General features: G+C 48.9%; 1 protein-coding gene across 4 annotated transcripts in view; it reads right to left on the minus strand.

Annotated features, from left to right (window-relative positions):
* SLC12A8 (solute carrier family 12 member 8) overlaps positions 1 to 27572 on the minus strand; it is a 126861-nt gene that overhangs the window by 43684 nt on the left and 55605 nt on the right. For all 4 annotated transcript variants that reach the window (XM_070509091.1, XM_070509089.1, XM_070509090.1 and 1 more), the window contains one exon: positions 5352 to 5465. In XM_070509091.1, the coding sequence (XP_070365192.1) occupies positions 5352 to 5465 (114 nt within the window). The remainder of the gene's footprint in view (positions 1 to 5351; positions 5466 to 27572) is intronic.

Genomic DNA, 27572 nt, shown 5'->3' on the forward strand with positions numbered 1-27572 from the left:
CTATGCTGGGTGTGGTCAACCACAAGAGGCCCTTATCCCTTCCAGTAAGAGCTTGAGATCTGGGGACAAGGGTTACATAACTTCACACACTGGTATGATTCCCAGTGAATTTCCACGTCCTAGTTCCTCTATGTATTGTGGTCCTGGATCCCTGGAGTGGCTGCATTTGAGTGTGTGCGTGTGTGTGTGTGTGTGTGAAAACCCTGTAGGGAGAGATGTTTGTTTTTCAGGGAAAGTTTGGTGGCATAACTTGGAGAAGGAAAATGTTTTGACAAAGCAAATGCAGAGTCTACTCCAAGGTCCCAGCCCCACCCTGCAGCCACTACCACAGGGTGGGGTGGAGCACAGTGAGGACAGAAGGACTTGCTTCCAGAGGAGCCACTGAAACTCAGTCTTCAGCTGCTCTTCCCAGGAAGTCTCCTGCCCTTGGGATAAAATCTCTGAGGTCACCTAAATAATACATCTCTGGCTGGAGATGGGGACACAGGGTAGGGGGACTGACGTGTTTGTTCTTCCAAACTCCTCTCCCCTCTCCACAGCCTGAAAGTTCTCTTGTTCCAGAAGAGGATGGTGTTGGAGGGGGCCCCAGCCGTGACTCACTCAGAGCTAATCCTTAGCAAATCCATCACCATGGAAACTGTCAATCATCCATACTTTTCATAGCTTAACGGAACATCTGCCAGGGGAAAGCTGAGTGATACAAATTGTTCGTCCTGCCTACCATGTTTACACTGGGGCCCCTGGAAAACAGAGAGAGAGCCAGAGGAGGGCAACTCCCCACAGCAGGAAGGTGGCCCAACTCTGGGCACTAATTATTGGGGTGACCTTTGGCGAGCCTTCATCAGCTCCTCTGTCCCTCCTTTCCCAGTTGGTAAAATAAAGGATCAGATCAGTGATTCTCAACCCAGTTGGGCCAAGGTGGGAGGGACAGGGAAGCACATCCCCTAAGAAGGGCAGAGTAAAAGAAGCCTGTGTAGACAGTTTGTTCAACGTTATAATTTTATATTTGGAATATTACAAAATAATATTTTCATAATTTAAACCACAAAAAATAAAGTTAGACTAATATTCTTAGGCAGCAATCTTTCTCAAAGGAAGGACAAAGACACCCCTCTCTGGTCTAGGGAGGCTGATCAGAATTTCCAGTGTATCTGAGGTTTTTAAGTATGATTGTCAAAAATGAATATGGATTAAAAGACAAAAAGTTAAGAGTTGCTGGACGCTGATCTCAAATGTTAGTCCAGTTCAAACTCTGAAGATGCCTCTTGGTGGCATCTTCAAACCTCAGGCTACTGCTAATTTCTTACTGGAGGGAGAAGTGTTGGAGCGGAGGCTCGCCACCTGCCCACTCTCAGACCAGGCCTCCCCTCTCTTTATAAGATGCGGGGCCTGGAGAGGTAAAGGAGGGAAGCCGTGGGAGCAGCACAGAGGGGGCTCAGCAGGGTCACATTACTGAGACAACTCCTGGGGGGTCTGAGAAGAAGGCCCTCTGGAATGCTGCCAGCCAAGGAGGCTGCAGCCCCGCCTCAGCTGTAACTGCTACCCTGGCACCTGCGCCTGGGTCTCACTGCCAGGCTGGAGGAAACGCCCAGGTGGGAAGCCTCTTGAACATGTGCTCCGTCCTTCTGGTGGGGGTGGGGGGAGGTCAACTGCAAGCGAGGGCTGGACAATATTTTCAGATGTTAACTTTTTTAAATTCCCTCTGTTTTATTTTCCCCCTTGCCTTTACTGTCCATTCAAGAGGAAGCTGACCTCTATTTTATTGCCTTAGGGGAGATACTTGGCAGAGAGGAAGCAGAATTTGCCTGCACACTGTTTTGGCTTCCGTTTCTCAAAAACCTGGGCCCTTAGGAGATTTTGGAAGATGAAGGAAGTAGAAAAGATGCAGCGGAGTGGCTGGGGAAAGCATGGAGTCAACAAGAACAGAATTTGCTACACAGTTTGCAGGGCCCAGTGCAAATAAAAATACAGGATCCCAGGCTGGCCCCATGGCGCAGTGGGTAAGTTCAGCGTGCTCCACACCACACGTCAGCCACGATGAGGTGGCAACCCACATACAAAGTAGAGGAAAACTGGCACAAACGTTAGCTCAGGGCTAATCTTCCTCAAGCAAAAAAGAGGAAGATTGGTAGCAGATGTTAGCTCAGGGAAAGTCCTCCTCACCAAAACAAAAAAAATACAGGATCCCTTGTTCAAAAATTAGTAAGAATTTTAGCAACAGCCAAGCATTAAACTAAGCATGAGGCCCTTCTGAGCTTAGGATCCAGTGTGAATGCATAGGTCCAGGCCCACAAAACTGGCCCTGGACAGGAGTGTCTCCCCTATTAGAACAGAAGATTGGCCCTGGGGTCAGGGAGAGAAACGCCCACAGAATCTACAGCAACGGGCACCTGGGGCCCGCTCCCTGGCAGCACTGGGGGGGATCCAGCAAGACACCAAAAAGAAGGGTCTGAGAAGTGCATGGACTCTAAGCATAGGGTTCCCAGGCTCAGCAGAGTTCTGCTCTCCAAAAGTGGCTCAGAAGCAGCAGACGGCATGAACCTGACGGGATCCGCAGACAGGACAGTGGGAGGGCCTGGCTATGTGCACAGATGCTGAATAGCCAGAGTCCCCCTAACGTCCTTGGTACTGTGCAGGACCCTAAGACCTGGGATAGAAGAGCAGGGCAAGATGGAGGCATGACGAATGACTGACATCAGTTTTCAGTCATCTTACAAGAATGAAGGCTTAGAATCAGAGATTGACTGTCTTTTCATTTCAAAACAATGAAAACGATGCCCTGTTGCTGGCACACCTGGCTTTGTGGATCAAGATTCTACCTGCCATGACTGAGGCTGAGTGCTAGGCTCATTCCTGTGGCCAACGCTCAAGAGGAGTCAGGTAGGAGGCCGCTGCAGTGACCCAGGTGAGAGATGAAGCTTGGACCAGAGTGGCCAGATGGTAGAGATGGAGAGAAGTAAAGAGAATCCAGTGATCTTTAGGTGGTAAAGTGACAGGACTTGGAGGGGACTGGTAAGAAAGAGGAAGGTATCATGACTATCTCCCCATTACTGGCATGAGCAATTGGCTGGATGGAGGTGCCACTTCCTGAGACCAGGAGTAGAGGAGGAGAATCAGTTGGGGGGCAGGTAGGTGGGATGGGTTAGATTCTGAACATGTTGGATCTGAGATGCCCAAGAGAAGATGTCAGGTAGGCAATTGAATACATGATGTGAAGCTTAGAGAAGTCTGGGCTAGAGGTATAAACTGGGAGTCATCAGCTTTGTGGATAGTTATTGAACAGTGAGCATGGATGAGTTTCCAAAGAAAACAGCAGAAAAAGAAGAGAAGAGGGCCTAGGCACAACCTGAAGAACCCCAACATTTAATGGGCAGGCAGAAGGGGATGCGTCTATGAAGGCAAGTCAGAGAGGTCGGAGGGAGACAGGAGGGTGCTGCGTCCTAAAACACAAGAGAAGAGAAGGAGGGGGCGGCATGCCACTGAGAGGGCAAATACATGGAGAAATTTAAAATGTCCACTGACTTGAGTAACGTGAGAGTCACTGATGACTGTGGAAAGCACCATTTCCTTGGAGAGACAGGTTTGGAATTCCAAACGGAGACAGTGGAGGAGTGGAGCAGGAGGCAGGAAAATGGAGACGAGGAGCTCAGACAAAGCTCTAGTCTTTGGCTCTGAAGAGGCGAGAAAGGGGCCATTGCTGGAGCAAGAAAATTGAAGGATGAGGAAAGTTAAAGGCGATTAAAGTTGTTAATTTTTTTCATTTTAATAGCTTTACTGAGGCATAAGTAACATAATAAGCTGTTTAAGGTGTAACAAGCTGCAAAATTTTGACATGTGAATACACCTGTGAAACCACCGCCATAGTCAGGGATCTATTCTTCATCCCCCGAAATCTCCTCGTCCCTCCCTCCTGCTCCCCTCACCCCCAGTTCCAGGCATCCACTGATTTGCTTTCTGTTCCTATAGTTTGCATTTCCTAGAATTTTATATAAATGAAGTTTCATATAATTTTATCTCTTAAAAAAGTTACTCTTTTTTGTCTGACTTCTTTCACACAGCATTATTATTTTGAGATTTATCTATATTGTTGCATTTATCAATAGTTCATTCCTCTTCATTGCTGAGTAGTTTTATACTGTATGGCTGCACCATAATCTGTTTATCCATTCACCTGTTGGAGAATATTTGAGCTGTTTCCAGTTTGGGACTATTACCAATTAAGCTCCTCTGAACTTTCGCGTAGAAGTCTTTATACGGACACATGCACTTGTTTCTCTGCACTAGATAACTAGGAGTGGAATGGTTAGGTGTATGTTTGATTTTTAAGAAACTGTCAAACTATTTTCCAAAATGGTTGTACTATTTTCCATTCCCATGAACAATGGATGAGAGCTCCAGAGTCTCCACATCCTCGCCAACATTTGGCATGAACAGTCTTTTACATTTTCGACATTCTAGTAGCTCCTCCTCCTTTTTCTACACCTATCTTATTTGGGGAGAGGATAATGAGCAAGGAAATGGCCACATTTTGGAAGGCAGAGGGAGAAGAAGATAAGGAGACAAAATCAGCCACACTCCAGGGCATCAGCAGTGCCTTGATCAAGAGTGAGTTCTTTATATATTTTGGAAATTAACCCCTTATTGGATATATGATTGGCAAATATCTTCTCCCAGTTGGTGGGTTAAAAGCTTGTCTGAGTCTGTGCCCTGGGGACAAGCTCAGTCCCTGGTAGATGTTTGTTTCCTATGGATCACCTGGTCAACATGTTAGGTTACTGCCTTCCCGGCCAGGGCCCCAAGCACGAGACAAGAGTTCTCCCAGGACTGCGGTTGTGGAAGGCTCCTCTCTGGCCACTGTAGAGCGGGAAAGGGGGAGGCCAGGTCAGGAGACTCATTCATCGCCCATAGGATCTCGCTTTCACCCACGTCCAGTGTAGCAAGAAAAGAATAGCATTTCTCTGTCCTCTGGGAGAAGACGCAGCGTTGGGGAAAGAAAGAGAAGTTTCTAGACCAAGTTTGCTCCTATCCCAGGGTGGAAAGGGTAGCTTGTCTTGCTGGGGAATCCAGCCTGTTCAGCCCTAAGAGAAATATGTCCCCTCTATCAACTTGGCCAAGAAGTGTCAGTATACAAGTGTGGGGGGGAGGAGGATTAAATCATGTCGGGGGCCTTCAGGAATCATGAACAAGTAAACTCTCTGTCACAATAATAGATTTTTAGTTAAAGCTAAGGCCATCTCTAAGGTCAGAACCACACCCTAAGAGCACACGCAGGCCACTTATGATACTGAGTTTTGGGAACCGAGCCTTTACACCCCTAATGTGAGAATGAAAAAGAATCCAGATTACTATACCTGTAGCTGCTGGGAAGAACACCCCAAAGACAGTGAAAAAAGACTCCCCAGGGCTGTAATCTGGCAGAGTGTTGTTCTGCAGCAGTTCTGGTGAATATCCAATAAAACCATGTTCTGAAATAATACAAAGAGAAACATGAGCCAAGCGATAAGCCATAGTGCAGTCGTCCCTAGATTACAGTCTCATTTATCTAACATTAAAAGGTAGGGGGATGGGGGCCAGCCCCAGAGACCTAGCAGTTAAGTTCAGTGTGCTCCGCTTTAGCAGCCTGGGTTCAGCTCCCAGGCGTGGACCTACACCACTCGGCAGCAGCCATGTTGTGGCAGTGACCCACATACAAAGTAGAGGATGACTGATTGGTGGACGTTAGCTCAGAGCGAATCTCCCTCAGGAAAAAAAAAAATGTAGAGGGGTGTGTGTGTGTGAGAGAGAGAGAGAGAGACAGAGAGAGAGGAGGTCTGACAGAACCATCTTCCTTTCCACTTCTAGCACTGGACTTTTGTGTATCTATACAGGTAAACACAGGCCAATGAAATGACATGAAGGGGAACAGAAATTACCTCTGCGAAGGGGAGCATTTCCATTTTTTGCTTCATAGACTTCAGCATAGCTAAAATCTTTCAATGAGCATGTATTTATGTGTTGGCTTTTAATTTTAAAAATTAAGATACCTCCCTGTTCAAAAACTTTCCCGTGGGTCCCTCGGAGCTACAGAACCAAGTTCAAACTCCTTAAGAGGAGTGTCAAACCCCTCCACAACCAGGCAACAGCCCACCATTTCCTGTCATCCTTTGCCTCGCCTCTCCCAGTCACACGGTCACACAGATGACTCCTCCCAAGAACACCATGAATGCCCATCCCTGTGTCCCCTGCCTTCCAGAACCTTCTCCTACATCTCTATGCATCAATATTGTGCTCAATCTTCAAGCCCATCTCAAATGTTGCTTCCTTTGGGCTTTACAGGAACTTCCTAATCAGAAGCAATTCCTCCTAAGTGCCCGGGGCACCATGACTGGCCACGTGAGGTCTTTCCCCAACTAGACTCCTTGGGGCAAGAAATCCAGTCTTCCACGCCTCTGTCCCCCAGAGTCAAGCACTGCACCTGGCACCCAGGAGGCAGGTGGCAAATATGGGTCACACTGAGAAGAATCTTCTCTCAGATCTCTTGGCTATGAGCACATCTCACATCCATGCTTTCGGTTTGACTTGTCCACAGACCACGTTATAGCAGGAAGATCTCAGATACGACTTCTTCAAAGCATTTTGCACATTTGGTACATTGACTTTAATAGAATTTGTCAGGTGCTTTCAATCCTACAGGCTCTTTGTTTCTTTGTCAAAGGAGGTCCCTTTGAACAGCATCTCTGGACACGTTAGTGGGCTGAGGAATTTTAAGATACAAGTCGAATGTTCTTGGGCTCAGAAACACCCAGGATACCCAGCCTCTGCTTTCAAATCTCATCTCTGAGAAGGAGCTGGTTTGTTCCTGTTAACTAGAGTCCAAGAGAAGCCCATCCTGCTCCTTTTCCCTCAACCCCCGTAATCATGGAGGATGGGCACTCAGCCATCACTCCGGTGGGCCCCCAGGGCTGTGGGGACAGAATCTCCCTCCTGCCTGTCCTCCACACCCGCTCAGGGCTTAGCTTCTCTCTGAGCTTCCATCCACAAAAGAGCTCCTGCTCGCTCACGAGTCCAACGAGATCGCCAGCGCTTCTCACGGCTTCCAAGATCCATAACTTCATAGGAAAAATATTTTTCAAAAAAATAATAAAACGAAAGCTCAGTGAAGCACAAGGCACTCTTGGGAGGCCGGTCAAGACTTAAAATCATTGTCGATTGCTTTCTTTTGCCTGAACACAGAATCTGTCCTGGGATATGAAATCTCAAGGACTGTGCAGCATTTCTGAGAGGTTTGGCATCCTCATAGCTGGTCCTCCCCTCATTAACAGAAAGGCAATAATAGCTAAGTTAACTTTAGTTTATCCGCTGGCTGACCCCACTGACTAGCCTTTCTGAGGAGAAAACCAGCCCAGCCCGCCTTGGAACGGAGCTCAGCCAAGCTGGGATGACGCACAGGTCTGAAAGCACATCTGAGCGCTGGGCTATGCGCGCGCTGGGCAGGCCAGCCTGCAGGACATAAACACTTCATCAGGCTCCCTTGATCTCTGCCGGTCCTAAGGCGGCCCTGACATAGGCGAGTATTTGGTCATCCGCTTGAAGGGCTTTGCCCCGGCCAGCCTGAGGGTCAGAGGGATTTCAAGTCTCATAGATGAGTCACTGGGAGGCCTTTTTTCTCCCTCCATCCCACCAACAAGACCCCGAGATGAGAGGATAAGTCACTTGGCTCCCACGGGGGTCTGTCGGGGAGGCCTGCCTCGGTCCCCTTTCTCTGCAGAGCGGATGACAAATGCAGCCCCCAGACTCCCACAAGCACGCGCTCACACTACATGGCCGCTGCCCCAGCCTCTCCTCTCAAGGCCAGTTCTTGATCTTGCTCAAAGAATCTTAACTTTGAAAAGAACTTTATGGGCCAAGCTGTTTGTCAATGCTTTATTCATAGCAATGTAAAAAGGAGGGGGGCGGTATCTAAATGTTTAACTGGGGTGACTGAAGTATTTTAAATCCTCATAAAGCGTTTTTATGACCATAGAAAATTGTCTGTTATATATATGTTAATGAAGAAAACTGGATACCACTTATAGTACAAACACACACACAAAAGTTTTAATTTATACATGTAAGAAAAGACTAGAAGGAACTATACCAAAATACTAACTGTGGTTGTCTGTATAATGCAATTATGGGCAAATTCTTTTTCTTTGTTTTTTTATGTTTACAGATTTTCCGCATTGTCTTTAATGAGCATAATCGACTTATCATCAAAAAATAATATCTTTTAGAAAAACAAATAAAACATCCCACAATTGAAAGCCCACTTTCTCCAGACAGCTTTTCTATAAACAAAGGTGTTTTTTTTCCTTTCCATTTATACTCTCCCTGCTTCTCAAAATGATTTCAGTGGTTTATGAGAAAAACATAAGTAAGATAGAGCAAACAAAATAAGGACGGAAAAAAAAAAAAGAAATTGTGCAAGAGAAGGGGGAAACACCCACAGCCACAGCCCTACCTCTGCGGAACACAGCCTGAGGGCTCTGAATGAGCCTCTGAGGAAAGATCCTGCCGGGATCTCCCCCAAACTAGAATTCGAGCCATAGAGAGGTCTTTTTATGGATTTTTGACCAAGCCCCCTCAGGCAGGAACAGACCCCAGGGCCTACCCCTCACACAGGCCACTTTCCCATGATAAGAAGGCGCCCCAGAGGTTTGCATGGTGGACCTGCCACATTTCCTCTGCCCCAACCTTCTCAGGCCCTTGCGACTTCCAGCCCCTCAAAACCCCACCATCTTAGGTCCCCAGTCCTGAGCCAGCCCCCACAGAGGCTTGGCCCCACTGGCCTTCACCCCAACTCCTGGGGCCCCAGTCTCTCTCCTACACCCCAAATCTGGGGATCCAGCTGGACCTTGAGCTTACACTGAGCAGGAACTCTGGGCAGGCACCGATGTCTTTGACTGGCTTGTACCTGCTGGCTGAGGTGTGGGTTGAGGTTAGCTGGTCAGGTCCAGGGTGCCAGGCTGAGCAGACACCACGTGCCATGCCCTCTTACAGTGAGCCTTGATGCCTGATTTGCTGATCAAAGTTTCTTAATTCTTCTAGTCATGGCTCTGTTCAAGAATCTGGTGGAAGGTGGGGCCCCTCTCCCCACAGAGAGCACATTTTGCACACAATTTGGGAGTTCGCAGGCCTCTGAAGACGTTCGGTGGGGCATGGACCCCGAAGTTCAGGATCTCTACTCTAGGGGCGGCCTCCGCAGCGGAGACTGTTGAGCCAGGCCCTGCCTGCACCTCTGGTGTCCCAAGCCCTGACGGCCACCACGCCCTGCCTCCGAGTGGACAGTGACCCCGAGTGATGCAGCCAACAAGGTTTCCTGCTCCGGGCCCTGCCAGGCCACGTCAAGTCTCTGTGTGCGTGGGCACTGTGCAGGTCCCCCGAGGACATCACAGGGCAGCCTCTCTTCTGAACACAATGATGAGCAGCCATTTATTGAATGCCTCCTACATGCTGGTCACTGGGCACTAAGTCCTTCACAATGTCATCCATGATCCTCACAACTACCCTGTAAGATCCGAGGGGAGGAAACCAGGCTCAGGCAGGTGCCGAATTTTGTCCAAGGTCACACAGCCAGACCTGCCTGTATTACAGCCCCTGCCTCTCCTCCAGGAGGCTGGTCCCCATGTCCCCAGGTCTCCAGCACTGCCCTCCCTCACTGAGAGATGCACACAGCACCGGCTCCCTTCAATCCTGTGAAACACGCCCCCAGAGATTACAGCATCTCCCTCTCTGCATCTGTGGGGGGCAGGTAGGGAGCCTCCCCTGTGGAATGCCACCCGCCAGGGGGTATGTGACTGGCTGGGGCTTGCACAGCTGGGAAGAGGCAGAGCGCAGTCTGGAGCTTGGTCTGTCTGAATTCAAAGTTTTCCATCTACCATACAGTGCCTCTGTAATTCATCCCAGAGGTGTTTCCCCAGAGCTTTCTAAAGCTTGTTTCTTTGCCTCTGTGAGTCTTTCAACTCCTCTGCTGATAAAACTGGGAAGCCAGGCTGGGGGCCTCTGAGCTGACATCTTCCAACTCTGAAAGGCCTGGGATGCCCCGTGCCTGCAGCTGATGTATTGAATGTACCTGGGTTTGACCTGAATATCTGTTTCTGTATCCATGAAAAAAATACTTTGGTCTCATTTAAGCTGGGTGCTTTCAGGAAGAACAGAGACACAACAGAGGCAGGAAAGAGAGAGAAACAAACCATAGCAAAACCCAGGCAAGAACAGGCACAGGGAAAACACTGGAAGGTCTGTCTGCAGAAAGCCCTGGCCTTTCCCCCTCTAGAATCCGGTAACACAGCTTGTTGGGATGGCAACAGAGAGCTGTGGTTCTGCAAGACCCACTGTCTGTTCCCAAGGCGGGGTGCTCGTGGGACACCACCCACCTTGCCTCCGCCAAAGGCGGTCAGCCTTGGTCACAAGTTGCAACAGAGAGCAGTTCCCTCAGGGCTGGGCTGGGTCCCAAACCCTCCAGTAAGGTCACTGCTGGGAAGCTCTCTGTGGCACCTGTGGTTCCCCCACCTCTGCCACCCCCGCATTTGGGGTCTGCTGCAATTAGAAGAGGCGGTCGGGAAGTCATCAGCCCCCGTGTGTGGGTGTCAGATTGTGGCTAGTGACTAGCTTAGAAATCGAGACTTCTAAAAATGATGCTAGCACTTGGAGGCCACTGCCACCCCACTGCAAGCCGTGGGCTCCATGTGGGCGGGGGCTTCTGGCACTGGCTTTCTTATTGACCTGGGTCCCCCCTCCCTCGACCAGTGAGACACCCTTTCCTGGGAATGGACAATGGGAGAGGCTGGTCCCACCAAGAATAGAAAGAGTGGAGGAAGGGCCCGGGAGAGAGGAAGGCAGGGAGGGGCCCGCAGCCCAGACCCAAAGGGCAGGCTGGGGCCTGGGAGATCACAGGAAGAGCAATTCTGCAAGGAAAAGGAAAGGAGAGGCCGAGGTTCTGGGAAGGGACACACCCCCAAAAACAACGCCTGGGGGTGGGGAGGGCAGGAGAAGGCCACCAAGAGCAAGCTGCAGATCCTCAAATGAGCAGGACAGTACAGCAGGGTGTATGCTAAGGAAAACACGACTGGGGGCCTTTGCCAAGGGTCAAGCATCGTGCTGTGCACACAGCTCCTCGGAAGGTCCTCCCCATGGTGGGACTGGCTTGGAACCCAGGATAGTCTGCGCCACCTCCGTTACTGCCCTGACCACTGTGGGACATTGCCTCATGGGGACAGAGATCTGCAGCGTGAGGGAGGGAGGCCAAGTCTGAAATAGCCTGACACAGAGAGATCAGTGAAAAGGGGGAGAAACGGAGTGTCCAGGGCCCCATCCTGTCACGAAGTCCCCCACAGAGATCCTGCCCAAGCTGCCCCCCACACTTACTCAGATACTCCCCAAGCCCCAATGGTCTAAGGCGGGCACAGATGGGCAGTTAAACCCAGCATGCCCCAGCGCTGGAGCTGGCCAGTGGCGTCTGCCTCCTCTGGGTTAGCTTCCAGGAGCTGCAACAGGTGAGGCACCCACAGGTCACAGGGAAGAAGCATGCACCCAAACAGAGCCCAAAAAGCATGGATTTGGGAGAAGTCCAGGCTGTCCTCCTCCTCCCCGGGTGGAGCACAGGGGCCCCTTTCCAGCCTGAGGATCCTGAGGTCTCTGGGGAGGAAGGGAAGAACTGAGGCAGGATCAAGAGTCAGGACACCTGGTTGGCCCTGGTTCTGCCACAGACTTGCTGTGCGACTGGAGGTGAGCCCTCTCCCCTTCGAAACTCAAATTCTGCCTCTGTCCATCTGGGATGGGTGAGATTCTGCACTCCTAACCAGCACCCAGGCAATGCAGATCACCCTCCCGGAAGCAAGGCACTCAATTTTTCAGAACCTGTCTAATTCTGACAGTTGCCCAACCAGAAGCGCATTCTCAAGACTCAGGGTACATCGTCGAAATACACCACTGATTTCCAATGGCAGATGTGAAATCCCAAACTGGCTTCCAGAACATATCAGCACTGCCCCTGCCTCCTTGCCACCCCTTCCCTTCTCTGGGCTGTTCATACAACATGTGCTCCAGAACCGTGAGACAAGCTCACCATCACATTTTTAATATGTGAATGAAACAAAGCAACTATGAGTTACAATTACTGTCACGAGGTCTTTCATTACCACGGTGTCATGGGTGCCCTCCATGAGTGCGGACGATGAAAACTTCACAGTCTAACTCATCGGCCCACTTTAACAATAGAGGAAACTGGAGCTCAGAGATGGAAGCCAGCTGCTCAAAAGGCATGGAAAGCTGAAGGTGGAACAGTAACCCTGGCTTAGAGTTCACTTTGGAGTCCACAGAGTACCAAGTCCAAAAGTGCTGGGCTGTCCCACCGACATGGGTCATAACAATCCTGATCCACTACAGGTGCCCCAGGAAAGTATTCTGAAATTGAACTGAACCAGGCTGTGCTGATTTGGACTGTATTGATCATGGACTGGAGAGATGGAAGGGGAAAGATGAGAGGTTCAGAAGAGGCCCCCCAGGGCACCCGCCCATGGCACAGCTTTCCTTCCCCACAGGAGCTCTGGGCAGGGAGCTGGGAGCCGTCCCTAGACCACAATCTCTTCTCTGGCTTCTAGTGAGTTTGGTCCTCCAAAGAGAGGGTGGGGAGAGGATGTGAGCAGGTTTCCAGCTCCAAGGCCCCCACCCAGAGAGAAAATACAAACAGAGGGGGCTGGGCATTCCAGCAGTGGCCAGAAGGGAAGTCTGAAGTGGGGCTGGGCCTGCCCAGAGGGCGCAGGGAGGAGCAGCCTGGAGCCTCTGGGCCCCTGGGGAAGGCCTCCACCCTCCGGGACAACTGGCTGGCAGGAACAGCCGGAAAAGCCCCCAGGGCCAGACAACCCAGGCAATGAAGGGCCAGGGGGATGTCAGGGCAGCCCCCTTGGGAGGGGTGGTGAAAGCTTCCAGTAACAAAAAGCTTCCAGTAACTGCCAGCCTCTGCAATCTAGGACTCTAGGACGGGCAGTCGTGTGGTTCCTTCTGAGCAAAGGATTCTCTACTTGCAATGAAAACTTCAAGGGTGAGGACGACCCTTTTCCTGATGAAGAATGGCTTCTAATAGCCAAGAAACTGTTCCATCAGCTGACCTGGGCTCTATTTTAAATGTTCTATGAACCTTTTCTTACAATGGCCTTGCAATTAGCCAGTTGAGATGAGAAGAGATTTTTGGCTGGAGAAGGCTCTGGAGGAAAGAGCAGTCAAATGCCCCAGAACGCTGAAGAGCCTGACTTTGGTGGGAATTCGGGGCTCCCCTGGGCCCATGAAACAAAGAGGTATCTTGGGATAACAACATGCTGAGCAAGGGTTTGTGCCTGGCCTGTTCCAAGGGCTTTAGATATATTAGCTCACAGCAACCTGATGAGGAGGCACATTTTTCAGGTAAGGAAATTGAAGCAGAGAGAGGAGACTGGAGTCAGCCCTTGGCTGCCACTGCTGGGCTCGGTGCTCATCCAAGGATGCAGGGAGTGCGGGAGGGGAGCCAGGAGCAGGAGACAGTCAGGCGAGGCCCCAGTGAAGGGGCTACACCCCGTGCAGGGCCGCCCCACCCCCGCGCTGGCCAGCAGAGCCCCCACTGGCCTGCCCAATGCAGCTCTCAGCTCAAAGGAGCCCTGAGAAAGGAAAATCTGGCCTTCTTATCTCCTGGGGGAAAGGAATGCACTCTCCCGCCAGGATAAGTGGCTGTTTTGACAGGAAGTCTCCACCCTGGCTGTGGGTTCCTCCCAGCCACCACTTACTCCTTCTGGCTGTCCCTGCCTCTGGAGTCCCAATTCCCCTCCTGTTTCAACCCCAGACCCCTAACACTCCGCAAATAATCCTAACCCAATTGGCCATCCCCCAAATCAGCTGCCCTTGCCCAGCTCCAGCCTCCCGTAGTGGTCAAGAGTTCTGACCTGGGAGTAACTCCCAGCCTGGACATTCTCTTGCCTGGACATTCTCTCCAGGCAGGCAGCTGAGAAGAGGGTAGGAGGTCAGGAGGCGCGCGGCAAGGAGCCATCAGCACGACACTCACGGTTATGCAAGCAGGGCCACCCTCCTGCCAAGCATCACGCTGGAAATATTCAAACTCCCACCCCCCAGGCCTGCTGCCATGGGCAGCTCTCCCAAACCACAGGTCCTACCCAAAAAAGAAACAGAGCAGAAGGTCTCCTAGGATCCCACGGGAGAAGATCAGCATCATAGGACCGTAGAATGCTAGAGCCAGAGGGGTCTTGAGCCTCAAATCCATTTTACAGATGCTAAGGTTGAGGCCCAAAAAAGGAGAGCCCCACACCACACAGTTAGGAGTTGGTCAGGCAAGACCAGAACCCAGTGTGGCCAAGCCCCCACCCATAGTGTCCTGTGGGTCCCCATGGGCCCTGTGATGGCATTCATCTCTCTGTTCTCACTACCTGGCTACCCACTCAGTGGCAGGAACCATGCTATCTTATTTCCTGGTGTGTCTTCATTGCCTAGACCCAGGGGGCATGAAAAAATATAAAACATTATTAATAACAAACAATGGAAACAACCCAAATGTCCATCTGAAGACGAATGGATAAACCAAATGTGGTATATCCATACAATGGAATATAACACAGCCATAAAAAGGAATGAAGCACTGACATATTGTACAACATGGATGAACCATGAAAGCATGACGTCATGCGAAAAAAACACAAAAGGAGAAATACTGTATGATTCCACTTATATAAAATATCGAGAAAAGGCAAATTCATAGAGAGAAAAAATAGAATAGAGATTACCAGGGGATGAGAGGAGGGATAGGGAGTTATTGCTCATAGACATGGTTTCTGCTTGGGGTGATGAAAATGTTTTAGAAGCAGATAATCTTGATGGTTGCACAACACGGTGACAGTAACTAATGCCACTGAATTGTACATTTTTAAATAGTTAAAATGGCAAATTTTGTGTTATATATATTTTACCACAATAAAAAAAAAATAAGCAAAGCATTTCTTTCCACAGTGCCCCAGGCAGGGACCCCCTCCTGCATCCTTGTTTCCGGCCTGGTCTCCTCTTCGCTTTGCTGATGTGGAAATAGAGACCAAAGGGAGCTTCCTGGCCAAGGCTGATCAGAAAGCCAGGGGCAAACCACAAGCACAGACCACTCTTAGATGTGGATGCCGACTCTCCGCCAGAGCAAGCTGCTTCCTGGAGGGTGGGGTCAGGGAGGTCTGGTTCTTGGCTGCTGCACAGCTAGTGGGGCACACTAGTGAGCCCTCTGACCAAAATTCGGCTAGGGTGATTTGGGCAGAAAGCACCCATGTTCTCAGGAGTTTAGGCAGAAACCCTGGCTCCTTTGCTGATGTCCAGAACCTACGGGGTTTTTATTCAGGGGTGAGGGGTGTGGGTGGGGGGATTTGAGGCAGAGCTGTCAAGAGTGCAGACTGCAGTTTCTCGATATCAACCACGTCCAGCTCCCACTGAAAACTTCAGCAAAGTCAAGGGCACAGCTGTCTCAGCCTTGCTTTTGGCACATGTTCCCACTTTCATAACTCTCATGGTCACTGAGACCCCAGGCCTGGGAGCAGTATCTAACACAGGTCCAATTTGATGAGAGGTGGCCTTGAGTGAATATGCCTTTAAACTGGGGCTGCCCTGGGCTAGTGCCCATGCTGTGTCCCCGCCTCCCTTCAGGAGGGCTGGCAGGGGCACTCTGCTCTCAGCACCCACAGCCTTCTGGCTCTGCGAGGGGGAGGCAAGATGGAGCACCTGCCATCTTCCCAGGTTGCTGAAGCCCCAGAGAGGATGCAGTTTGTTCCAGTATGTTCCTGGACGGCAGGCTCCTCAGCCTGCGTGGTCCTTTGCAAGCCTTTGTGTGCCTTTCTGCAGGATGCTAATGGGGAACAAGGCATGTTTGGACCATCTCCCCATCAGATCAGGAGCTCCTCAAGGTCAGGGACAAGTCCCTCCCTTGGAACCCCCTCCTCCTCCCCAGATGGATACAATCACTGAGATGCTCCTTGGGTAGCGGGAACCAAACATCCTGCCTGGGATGTTCCCAGCTTACACCTATTGGCTAGGAGTATTTGTCAGTAGAGCCTGGAAGTGTTCTGATGACGAACTGACGAGGGGTGGGGTAGGGAAAAGCGCAAAGCAAAGGAAGAAGGATGACACTCCTCCAGGGGACTTGGTTGATGTGGCCCAGGGACCCACCTTGTTATGCAAAGTATGGTCTTGGACCAGCAGCATCAGCATCAGCATCACCTGAGAGCTTGTTAGAAACACAGAATCTCAGCTCTCTCCTCTCCCCTCCCCATCCCCCAACCGGAGAAATTGGTATCTTCATTTTAACAGGATCCCTAGATCTTCAGGCTTGAGAAACACTGTCCTGGAGTATAATCCAGGGGCCTCCAGGGACCTAGTCTTCCAGAATAAACAATGCTAATGATAATAACTATTTACTGAGCACTCACTTTGTGTCATCTATGACACGAGGCCTCTTACCTATATGGTCTTATTCTATGCTTTGACAACCCAACAAGGTGGACAATATTACCTGCTTTTTAGAAATGAGGAGGGCAGTCAGAGAGGCTAACTTGACCAAGTCCATGCAAAAGTTATAGCTGAGCTGGAATTGGAACACAGGGTCTGACTCCAAAGCCATGGCCTTAAAACTGTAGTAAATATGACACAATCTTTCAAATTGGGCCAGCAGTTATAGCCACTTGTCAACCGTCTACAGGAACCAGAAGTTCACTGGCAAATGCAATCCCCAGGGAAGTATTGTAGGGGCTGCCCCATTGCCTGTTGCCGGCCTGGGCTGTGGGTGCCTGTGCGCCAGGGCGGGGCTAGCCCTGTGGCAGAGGGCTCACTATTTCTTCAGACACATCCCTGAGGATGAACTTGCATGGTCTGTCCCCCAGTGAGCATGAAGGTCTGGGACTGGAGTGACAGGTACGTTGGATGGTGAGCAGATCTTCTACCATAAGCTTGGGAGCCTCTGGCACTGACTTCGTCTGGTCCCTGGAGTGAGGGCAAGAGGGAGAAAAGCCAGAGGAGGCCCACCCCGGGCCTCATTATAGAACTTTCAAATTTAGGATATGGGGCTTCATCTACTGCCCGCCCCCAGGAGGCAGCACTCTCCTGACAACTGCACCCGTGGCAAAGTCTACACCAAGCAACATCCACAGGCTCTTCGGGTCACAGAGCCCAGGCCAGCTTCACGGAGCCTGGCCTGCAGCTGGTCCTCTCTGCACCATCCACTGTTGGCCTGGTCTATCTGGTTCTCCACATCTGTAGATGGCCACCTCATTCCTCACCCAAATCTGAGTGACTTGAGGGCACATCTCCCAGCCTTTGTGTCCCTCACAGACCCACTATACTACCTCTCAACCCAGCAGGTGGCCCCAAAGTGCTTGAGCCAGGAAGTGTCATCACGTGCCCTTCCAGAACCACGCGGAGGTTGTTCTGCTCACTCCTCACAACCAGAGGACACCTTCTGTGTGCAGTGAGAGGAGCGCACGGCTGGGGCTGGAGGAGCTGGGGGCACAGGCCAGCATGTTAGGCCATCCCTCAGCGTGTCACCTCCACCTCCTTGGAACTCCCAGCTGCTCCAGGCTGAGGCAGGAGAGGCCCAGCAGTGGGAAAGGGCCCTCCCAAGCCCATGATTTCATGCCTCAGGCATCCGTCCCCAGGATGCTGGCCAGAGAGCCCGGGTGCCAAGCCCCCTCCTGCTCACAGAGCCGGAGCCGACACAGGGATGGAACTGGGCAGTGCCAGCTTTTGCTTCCTTCTGTAGCCTTGACTGGGTCCCCACAGCCTCCTCAACCCAACAGTTCCTTTCTCTGCTTCCCACAGCCAGAGGCAGCAAATGAAAATAGCCCAATGGAGATGCAGGAGGCCCTTGGAGCGGGGCCAGGACTGTAGTCAGGCACTCTTCGTTCATCAGAGTCAAACTAGAACAAGAGGAAGGCCTGAGGAGTGCCTGCTCCTGCCCCACCTCCAGCCAGGCATGAGGGATGGCCACTGCCCACAGAAAACCTTCTGTCAAGGGCCAAATCCAAAAAGCCAGGAAATCAGGGTACCTAAGGTAGTATTTTCTCCCTCTCCCAGAGAAACACTAAATGTTTAACTCATCCGATTTCAAAGACAAGAACCACCAACATAAAATATTATTCCATTGCTAGAACAAATATACAAGCATGCTCTGCTTCCTATTGAGGTCAGTAAGGGAGAGGGCGAGAGAGGGAATGGACGGTGAGCAGGGATGGCAAGATGGCAAGATGGGGGCAGAGAGGAAAAAAAGGAAAAAAGACTGGGGAGGAAAAGCAGAGAAAGAGACCAACCTAAAGGAAGAAACAATGCGGCAGGAAGAAAAGAGGAGAAGCACAGTACGTTTTGAAGAATGCAGAGGAGATCACAATTTACCGTTGGCTCAGTTTGCAAAAGCTTAGAAATCCTTACCAGGGCAGGAGCCTTTGTTTATAATTCCTCACCATTCTAATCTTTAAAAATTCCTCTGTTGAATACTTAATCTTTCTCCTTTTGGGGTCAAATATGCCTTTGAGAATCTGGCAGTAGTTCTGACCGTCTTCTAGAAAAATACACTTATTCACATAAAATTTTGCATTCACTTTCAGGGGCTCATGCATCCTAAGTTAAAAACTACTTATTCTAGAAGCTCCACTCAGATTGGGAGATCTGTAACGGCGAAAACACACCAACTGCCCGGTGAAACTAAGACAAGGGCGGGATGCGCTGAACCTCATGTGTAGTGAAGCCATCTTAGCAAGCTTTTCATTACACCATTGGCTTCATTGACAGAATTTTTAGGCCTAAATACCCTTCCCTAGTTACTACCCCAGATGTGTGTATGGATGGTTATCATGCAGTAAAAGGTCTGCCTTTGACCCAGGTAACAGTCTGTGCTCACCTTGAAATTAACCCTTTACGGATCAATGGGATTATTAAATCATACATATGCAGTAGTTCCCAAATCTGAATATGCATAAGAATTACCAGGGTGCAGGTTTAAAATGCAGATTAGTAGTCCAAAGTTTGGGATTCAGACTGTTTTTCTAATGAGCTTCTCCGTGATTCGGATGCAGGCAGTCCCTCGACCAAACTCTGAGACACACTGTTCCGGTAGAAAATTGCAAGCCTGGGAGGCTGAGCTTCTGGTCCCGCAGATTGGCAGACTCCCCACTCATTGTAGTGTCCTCATACACCAGGGGCAGGACTGGCACACATGCAAGGGTGCTATGTGGCTAGGTTTGGACCACTGCATCAGAAAGGCTACCTTTACAGGGCAAAAATGTTAAATGAACAAGGCAGGACATAAAAGGTATAGTGCCGGGTAAAACCCTCTAAGAGCCTTTAAGGCAGTGGTTCCTAGATCTAGTGGCACGTAAAGAATCACCCGGAGCACTTTTCATAGTTGGGATTCCCAGGCCTCAGGCTATTAGAGAATATACATATATACACATACTAGTAAGAAGCTTTCCCAGTGGTTCTGACGCCTGGATGGGTATGCGAACTTGTTGGTCTGTGGTACCCACAGGCCCAAGGGTATTTTGATCAAGACCGTTATTATAGAAATGCTTTGAAAAACTAAAATGCCCTTAAAATTCTCCAGCAAAAACCAGTGAACATTACCAGGGCTTTCTTCTTCTTTTCTCTCTTTCTGCTCCCCTCCTTTTCATTGTAGAAACTAACTGGACACGGTGGGCCACACTGGAACGCCCTGAATGGGCTCCAGATGGTGAAGATATTGGCCCCTTGGCCCGACCGCACCTCCCTTTACCCTGGAGTCCTGCACAAATATTATCATTTTCTGGCTGTGCAGGGACACGAAAATGATTGAGGGCACCAGGTCAGGTGTAAAAGAAACTCAAGGAAGGGGGGGACTGCTCAGTCCAGAAGAGATTGCTGAAGTATCTTCTGACTCTCTATAAGGTGGAACTTCCACACGAAAAGGAAGCCACAACGTGCCCCAACTGGTCCACACTGGGCTTGGCATCTGATTGGGGTGGGGGTGGGGCATCCAGAGAAATGCTGAAAAGGCACCCCCATTTGAGACTGCTTGGCAGAGGGGCCGTACAGGGAAATCTGGGACAGACTGCAGCTCCTCCACCACAGAGAGGACGTCCACAATAGTAAGACTGCCTGATGTTTATCTAGAATCCCCTCTCAGCAGCAAACCACTCTTATTTATTGTATTTCCTCAATTCGAGTAAGACTTTTTTTTTTTTTTTTGACATTTTGACTTCCTGAAACTTGGGTGTCTTACCACCAACATGTAGACTTATAAGTTTTTTTCCACTTGAAAATTTGGCATGTCTTAAAATTGATGGTGCCTTGGAATTGATGAAATAGGGTTTATCACCTCATTTAATCTCAGAACAATCTGTGAGGCAGGTACGATTATTCTCTATTTTCCAAAGGAGGAAACTGAAGCCCAGACAGGTGATTTGCCCAAGGTCACGGAGTGAGGAAGTGACAGGGTCAGGACTGGGATCCAGTCTTCCAGAGCCTCCACCCACACATGTGAGCACAGTTGTCCACACAGCAGGAGCTGGGGCCTGGGGAGTAACTGCAGGGGAGAAGGGCTCTGCAAAGTGACTTCCACCCGAAGCACTGCTGCACAACAAAGCAAAAAGCGACCTTCCTCTTACTTCAAATAGAAATCTGAGAAAATGGGCCGGCCTGGTGGCGCAGCGGTTAAGTGTGCACATTCCCCTTTGGCAGCCCAGGGTTCGCCGGTTCGGATCCCTGGTGTGGACATGGCACCGCTTGGCACACCATGTTGTGGTAGGCGTCCCACATATAGAGTAGAGGAAGATGGGCACAGATGTTACCTCAGGGCCAGTCTTCCTCAGCAAAAAGAGTAAGATTGGCAGCAGATGTTAGCTCAGGGCTAATCTTCCTCAAAAAAAAAAGAAAAAGAAATCTGAGGAAACAGAGGAACCTATATAAGGTTTGTTTGGTTGCTATTGTTAGTTTGTTTTAGGCCATAACTAAAGTCCTTTTTGACTTCAGGAACTTAATGTGCCACGCATCTCTACTCACATAATGATCACATTTGGCATGTTTAAGTTTAAAATGGTGTTCATTTGAACAGTAATTACAGATTTACTGTTTGAATTTATTATTTTATTTACTTTTGAATGTATTTAATGATTCTAGCAATTGGGATTATAGGGTGTTGTACCTTAAGAAATCTAGCGTTTTGGTTTCTGCCAGTTTAAGAGGAGCAGGAGGAAGTTTAACGGAAGAAATCATCATCAAATTAATAACACCAAAAAATTATTCTCTACAAGATGCAGTAAGTGTTCATTTTCTGGAAAGCAGCTGGGGAGAGAAAGAGACCACCCCCCACCAACACACACAAACTCAAGTTAAAAATAGCCACTATTGACATACAGTAGTCTCTCCTTGTCCACCCAGAATGTGTTCCAAGACCCCTAGTGGATGCCTGAAACTGTGGATGGTTCTGAACCCTATATATGCTACGTTTTCCCCTATACACGTACACATATGATAAAGTTTACTTTATAAATTAGGCACAGTGAGAGATTAACAAGAATAACTTCTCTTTGGCATATTCGAATTGCCAGCATCACTACTCTTGCACTTTGGGGCCATTAGTAAGTAAAATAAGGGTTCCTTTAACACAAATACTGCAACACCATGACCATTCATCTGATAACCAAAATGGCTACTAAGTGACTAACGGGTGGGTAGTTAGATCCACGTCCAGCATGGATCCGCTGGACAAAGGGCTGAGTCACGTCCCAGGCAGGACAGAGCTGAACAGTGCAACATTTCATCACGGCTATTCAGAATGGCATGCAATTTAAAACTTATGAATTATTTATTTCTGGAATTTTCCATTTAATATTTTCGGACGGCAGTTGACCGCAGGTAACTGAAACTGCAGATAACAGGGGATTACCGTATAATATTATTTCTAATCCTTAAAAATGCCCTTCTAGGGGCCGGCCCCGTGGCCGAGTAGTTAAGTTCGCATGCTCTGCATTGGCAGCCCAGGGTTTTGCCAGTTCGGATCCTGGATGTGGACATGGCACCGCTCATCAGGCCATGCTGAGGTGGTGTCCCACATGCCACAACTAGAAGGGCCCACAACTAAAATATACAACTATGTACTCGGGGGATTTGGGGAGAAAAAGCAAGAAAAAAAAAGATTAGCAACAGTCGGTAGCTCAGGTGCCAATATTAAAAATAAAAAGCCCTTCCAGGGAGGTATTTATTTTCATTTTACAGATGAGCAAACTCAGAGGGTTTCAGTGACTTGCCTACAGTCACACAGCTAATAAGGAGCCTGCGTTCTGGTAGCACTTACCGTAAAAGCACATATTCTTGTCATTAACAATGATCTTCTCTAATCATCTCTATATTTCATGAGGACAGGGACCATAGCTATTTAATTCTCCACTGTATCCTGGAGCCTAGTTCCTGGCACCCAGTAGCTTCCGTAACTGGTGGCTAGGTGCATGGTGGAAGGAAGATAGAAAGGGAGGCAGGAAGAGGTGTGTGTGCCCGTGTGGCCGGCCCCTCAAGCAGGTGCTCTTGCCCCCCAACCACTCCGCAATCTTTGGAGATTGTGCTCCGACAGTCTGTTCAGTCGGCTTCACTCTCCTACAACTCGTATCACACATCCACAAGCTGCTCTGATTACTGTTTTCTAGGCGTGTGTCCATCTGCCTTCCTGGAGCCTGATCTACTCTGGTTCCTTTCCCAGTCAGTCACTCAGCAAGTGTAACTGAGCCAGCCAGGCACCAGGTACTTTCTAAGATGCTGGAAAAAAGTCAGGAAGAAGCGATTCCTGTCCTTGAGGCTCTTACAGGCTAAAACAATGACCTCCGTTTGTCCCACTCAGCTCTGTGCGCCCTCAGAACCCAACGTGGAAAGGATTTTCTGAAGCTGTCTGCCCAACTCGCTCAGCTTCTGCCAGCACTTCTGCTCTTTCTGATGCTTTGTTTCGTTCTTTTCAGAGACATCGAAGGATGGCCCAAATGGAGATTCTCTTCTTTACTTGTTTCACGAGCTGGGAGGCATGAGAGAAGCGTGAGGGGTTAGGTAGGAGCGTCAGACAAAGTTCCACCCCAAGCTGTGAGATGGATAGGACTGGAGGAACCTGCCTCAGGAGCAGGAAGAAGCCTCTTTGTCTTACAGGAGAGGAAATGTAAGGTAAAGCCCCCACCCAATCACTGGCAGAGTGGGCTGCTCCTGGCCAGTGTCCTTCCATGACACCTACTAGGCTCACCAACAGATGAGGGGTTAGGGCCGGAAGGGAGCACGGCCTGCTTACTTCCAACAGACGATAAATCTAAAATCGTTTTATTACGAGGCAACTGAGACCAGCAAATGTTAGGGTCCTGGCCCAACGTCCCACAGACAGTGGCTGAGAGGACCCTGGCTTCCTGTCTCTCAATGCAAAACACTAACTATAGTCCCCTTTCATGTCACTACTGAGCAACATCTCAAAATGCCTTGGAAATATCACTCCATAACTGTCCTGATTCTTTCGTTCTTCAGTCAATGGCACGGCTAGGAGTAGTGTGAGCTTGATGGTTAAGGACGTGGACCCTGAGGTCAGAGGCCAGCGTTCAAATTCTGGCTACATCGCTTACCAGCTGTGTGACCGTGGGCAAGATAACCTCTCTGAACCTCAGTTTTCTCATCTTTATGGTAGGGACAATAATACAATAGCACATGGACCCTATGGATATTGCAAGGATAAAGGCAGATGGAATGTGCTCAGCACAGCGCCTGGCAGACAGAGAGCTCGGTAAACATTAATTAGCATTCCTTCCCTTGGTCACTATGTCCTCTTCAAATCTTAAATTCAAGAAATCTGTAGCAATGTGAATTAACCCACAACTTTTTTTCTCTTCTTAGTAAATTATTTCACTTAATTTTTTTTTTCTACTTACAAGCAGAAGTAGATTTAGTGCTTCAAAAAGTATTAATTGTGTCTGGGCCCTCTGATAAAGACTGTCTAACAATGGCACCGCAGGATTGCTAATGCACTGACGGATGTAGACATCTGCACAAAAATCTCATGGCCTATTCAAAATAAGTTTTTAAAGTATTAAGAGCTGAGCAACAGTTTATGAGCCACTTTTCTTAATCATTAGGTTTAATCTTGCAAAAAAAAAGCCTTCATAATCCAATATTTACAACATTTTGGAAAAGTGACACAAATTCTTGGAGAAGCAGGGGAAGATTTTCCCTTCACCTGTTTAGACCCTGTGTTTGGGGTGAAAGAGACTGTTGTTTGGGCCACAGACTTGTGAGACAGGCATTATTTTCATATGCAAATGATATGGCCACATAGAGCCATAGCCCAGGCCTGGGGCAGGCGGAGACCAGCCCAGGCTGTCTAGTCGGGCTCTCAGGGTGCGTGAGGGGCGAGCTTCGCTCCTGTGATTAGGGAACCAGCTGTCCAGTGGGAGAGGATATGTGTGGAAAAGCCTAGAAACCATGCAAATGAGTTTAGTTCAGCGTGAGAAGGCTGTCACTGAATTGTGGATGGCGCTGGCCAAGATCTATGGGAGGAAGAGAAGTGTTTGGGTTCACGTGCCAGGCACTGTGTTGGGTGCTTTTTATAGAGCATCTCAAGCGGCCAGGTCACCCGTGCACGTGACTCTGTGTGTCCATTCACACAGCCAGTGGTGTGAAGTAAGACAAATATTCATGGCAGGATTTTGGGAACTTCGTTTATTATTTTGGATCATACACTAACGAGCAAAATCCATCAAGGGTCTCACTGGTTAAAGTAAATCTTGTTTGCTTGAGTTTAAGGAGTGCAGACAGGGTAGGACGTGGGGTGGGGAGGGAGGGAATGGAAAAAATAAGGAGGTATTTAGAATCTAAGAGAATGAGATCACAAAATTGTTTCCCAAGTTGCGTCTGGCCTTTATCTCTACCCACTCTGCTAGCACGTCAGTCCAGGCTGTGTTTTCTCTTGCCTGGACAATTGCAGCCGCCACTGACCAGCTCCCCCCGCCTTGAGTCCCTCTCGTCTTAGCAGTTGCTGTTGAATATGAAACTGAATCCAAAACTTTAATTTTTCAGTTTTTATGGCTCCCCTTGCCTTGAGTCCCTCTCTATTTGTAACCAAGATAACCCCAGGCAGGGTGCTTCTTCCCTACTTAAAAGAAAAAGCTATCAACCTTGCTCAGCTTTTATGACTCCTGCATCTTTAAAACTCATTATTCCTGGTTATTTTGTTTGTTTATCTGTTTGCTTTTCTAACTAGAAAGACTAAGAAAATTCTCACGATAAGGCATGTCATCAAGCCTATGTTTATCCTACATTCCATCTGGGACTTCTGAATGTTGCTACATTAATTTTAACTTTTAAAATACTATGTACTGTATGAGCTCAATTATGAAAAAAAAACGGATGGAAAAAGACCATAAGGAAATAGCCTTTATACTCCATATTTTAAAATTAAACATGTTATTCTTAATAAAAATAAATTAGAATTATAATTTAGTATATACTACCTATTATGGACTGAATGTTTGAATCCCTGCCCCACCCCCAAATTCATATGTTGAGCCCTAACCCCCAGCTATATTTGGAGTTGGGGCCTCTAAGGAGGTAGTTAAGGTTAAATGAGGTCAGAAGGGTGGAGCCCTGATCAGATAAGAATAGTGCCTTTATAAGAAGAGACAGCAGAGGGCTAGTGTGCTTGCTCTCTCTCTCTCTCTCCCTCTCTCCCTCCCCAACCCATACACGCACTGGCACAGAGACACACAGACACACAGACAGACACACACTGAGGGAAGGCCATGTGAGGACACAGAAAGTGATTATGTGCAAGCCAGGAAGAGACACCTCATCAGGAACCACACGAGCTAGAACCTTGATCTTGGACTTCTAGCCTCTAGAACTGTGAGAAAATTAATTTCTGGGTTTTTTTCTGTTTGTTTTAATAAGCTCCTGCTTTTTTTTTTTTTTTGAGTGAGGAAGATTGGCCCTGAGCTAGCAACTGTTGCCAATCTTCCTCTTTTTTTTTCCTCCCAAAAACCCCAACACATAGTTGTATATCCTAGTTGTAGGTCCTTCTATTTCTTCTATTTGGGATGCCATCACAGCACGGCCTGATGAGTGGTGTGTAGGTCTGTATCCAGGATCCGAACCAATGAACCCTGGGCCACCAAAGCAGAGTGAGCGAACTTAACCACTCGGCCACAGGGCTGGCCCCTAATTTCTGTTATTTAAGCAACAGTTTTCAAATTGGCTAGTTTCTCCTGGCCCATGGGATGAAACCTGGCCCCTCTGTCCTGGATAATCCAGGAAACCCTTGATGTCTGCCGTGCTTATGTCTTTTGAGGATATGGGCCATGTGAATTTATTTCTACCCCAAGATCTCCGTGCACCCCATGACCCTGACATCCTGGACACAATCTCTGGGGGCAGAGATGGGAGCTTGAACCAAAGGTGACACATAGAGGCTGGTCCTGAAGGAGCCCACTGTCCAAGAGATTTCCCATGAGACCTTGCCCAGCTAGATCCCTGTCAGTGAGAATGAAGAGGGAGACTCTTACAGAAGGCAGCAGGGAACAGCAGGTATCACCTATGGCTGTAATCTCAAAAACAAGCTAATGCTTCATGTCTCACCAAGGCCTGTGGTAAAAGCTGATCTTGGAAGCACTGGGATCCCCAGGGGCTACACAGCTGCTGAGCTTTCTGAGCGTCCCTCTGTCTCCTCACATTCAAGCACGATCTCCTCAGAACATGACTCTTCCTTGAACCTGAAAGAGCCTTATTTCCTTCTAGCCCTCCCTCCTCCACCCTGCCCCAGCACCCTAAGCTCCACTATACCTAACTTCCTGCACTTTCTAGAATTTTCCATGCACTCTCTCATCTCTGCCTCTTCACATTCCCTTTCCTTGGGATCACCCTTCCCAGTTTAGCACCGGGTAAACTCCTGTGTAACTTCCAAGGTCCACTCAAATGTCATCTCCACCTTGAAGACCTCTTTGAAACCCCAAGGTCCTTTCACTATCCTCCACCAGCAACTTCTATATCTTCCTTTATAACATTTAACCAACACGTGGTGATTATTCGGTCAGAAGAGAGGCTGGTTTTATTCTTGTGCGTATCTTCAACTTCTAGCATTGGGTCTGCACATAGCGGCACTCAGGAAAAGCTTTTGACTAATTGATTAGAGTGGGACAGAGGGAAATAAAGGCGGGCTGGAGACGATGAGAGACAGAGATAAAGAGACAAGGGGGCAAAGCATGAACAAGGCGGCAATGAAGGAGTCAGGGAAAGAATGTTAGCAAGACGAAACTTGAAAACGCACAGTGAAACATCTTTTCGAGAATAAATGCATTTTCCCTTTTCTGTGTAAGGTTTCATTTCTATGTAGACCACTTCTCTGCTTATTTCCACTCCTGGTGAGCCCTGATACCCATCACAGAATCCTCCTTAGATGACTTATGATTTTTCCTTAGACACAATTCCCACATATTGTAAGCATGGGGTCACTGTCTTCCCCAGAGCAATATCTAAAACTTGTTTCTCTACAGCCTGAAAACTCTCCAAGGTGG

The sequence above is a fragment of the Equus asinus genome, chromosome 5 (assembly GCF_041296235.1).
Source record: "Equus asinus isolate D_3611 breed Donkey chromosome 5, EquAss-T2T_v2, whole genome shotgun sequence".
NCBI lineage: Eukaryota > Metazoa > Chordata > Mammalia > Perissodactyla > Equidae > Equus > Equus asinus.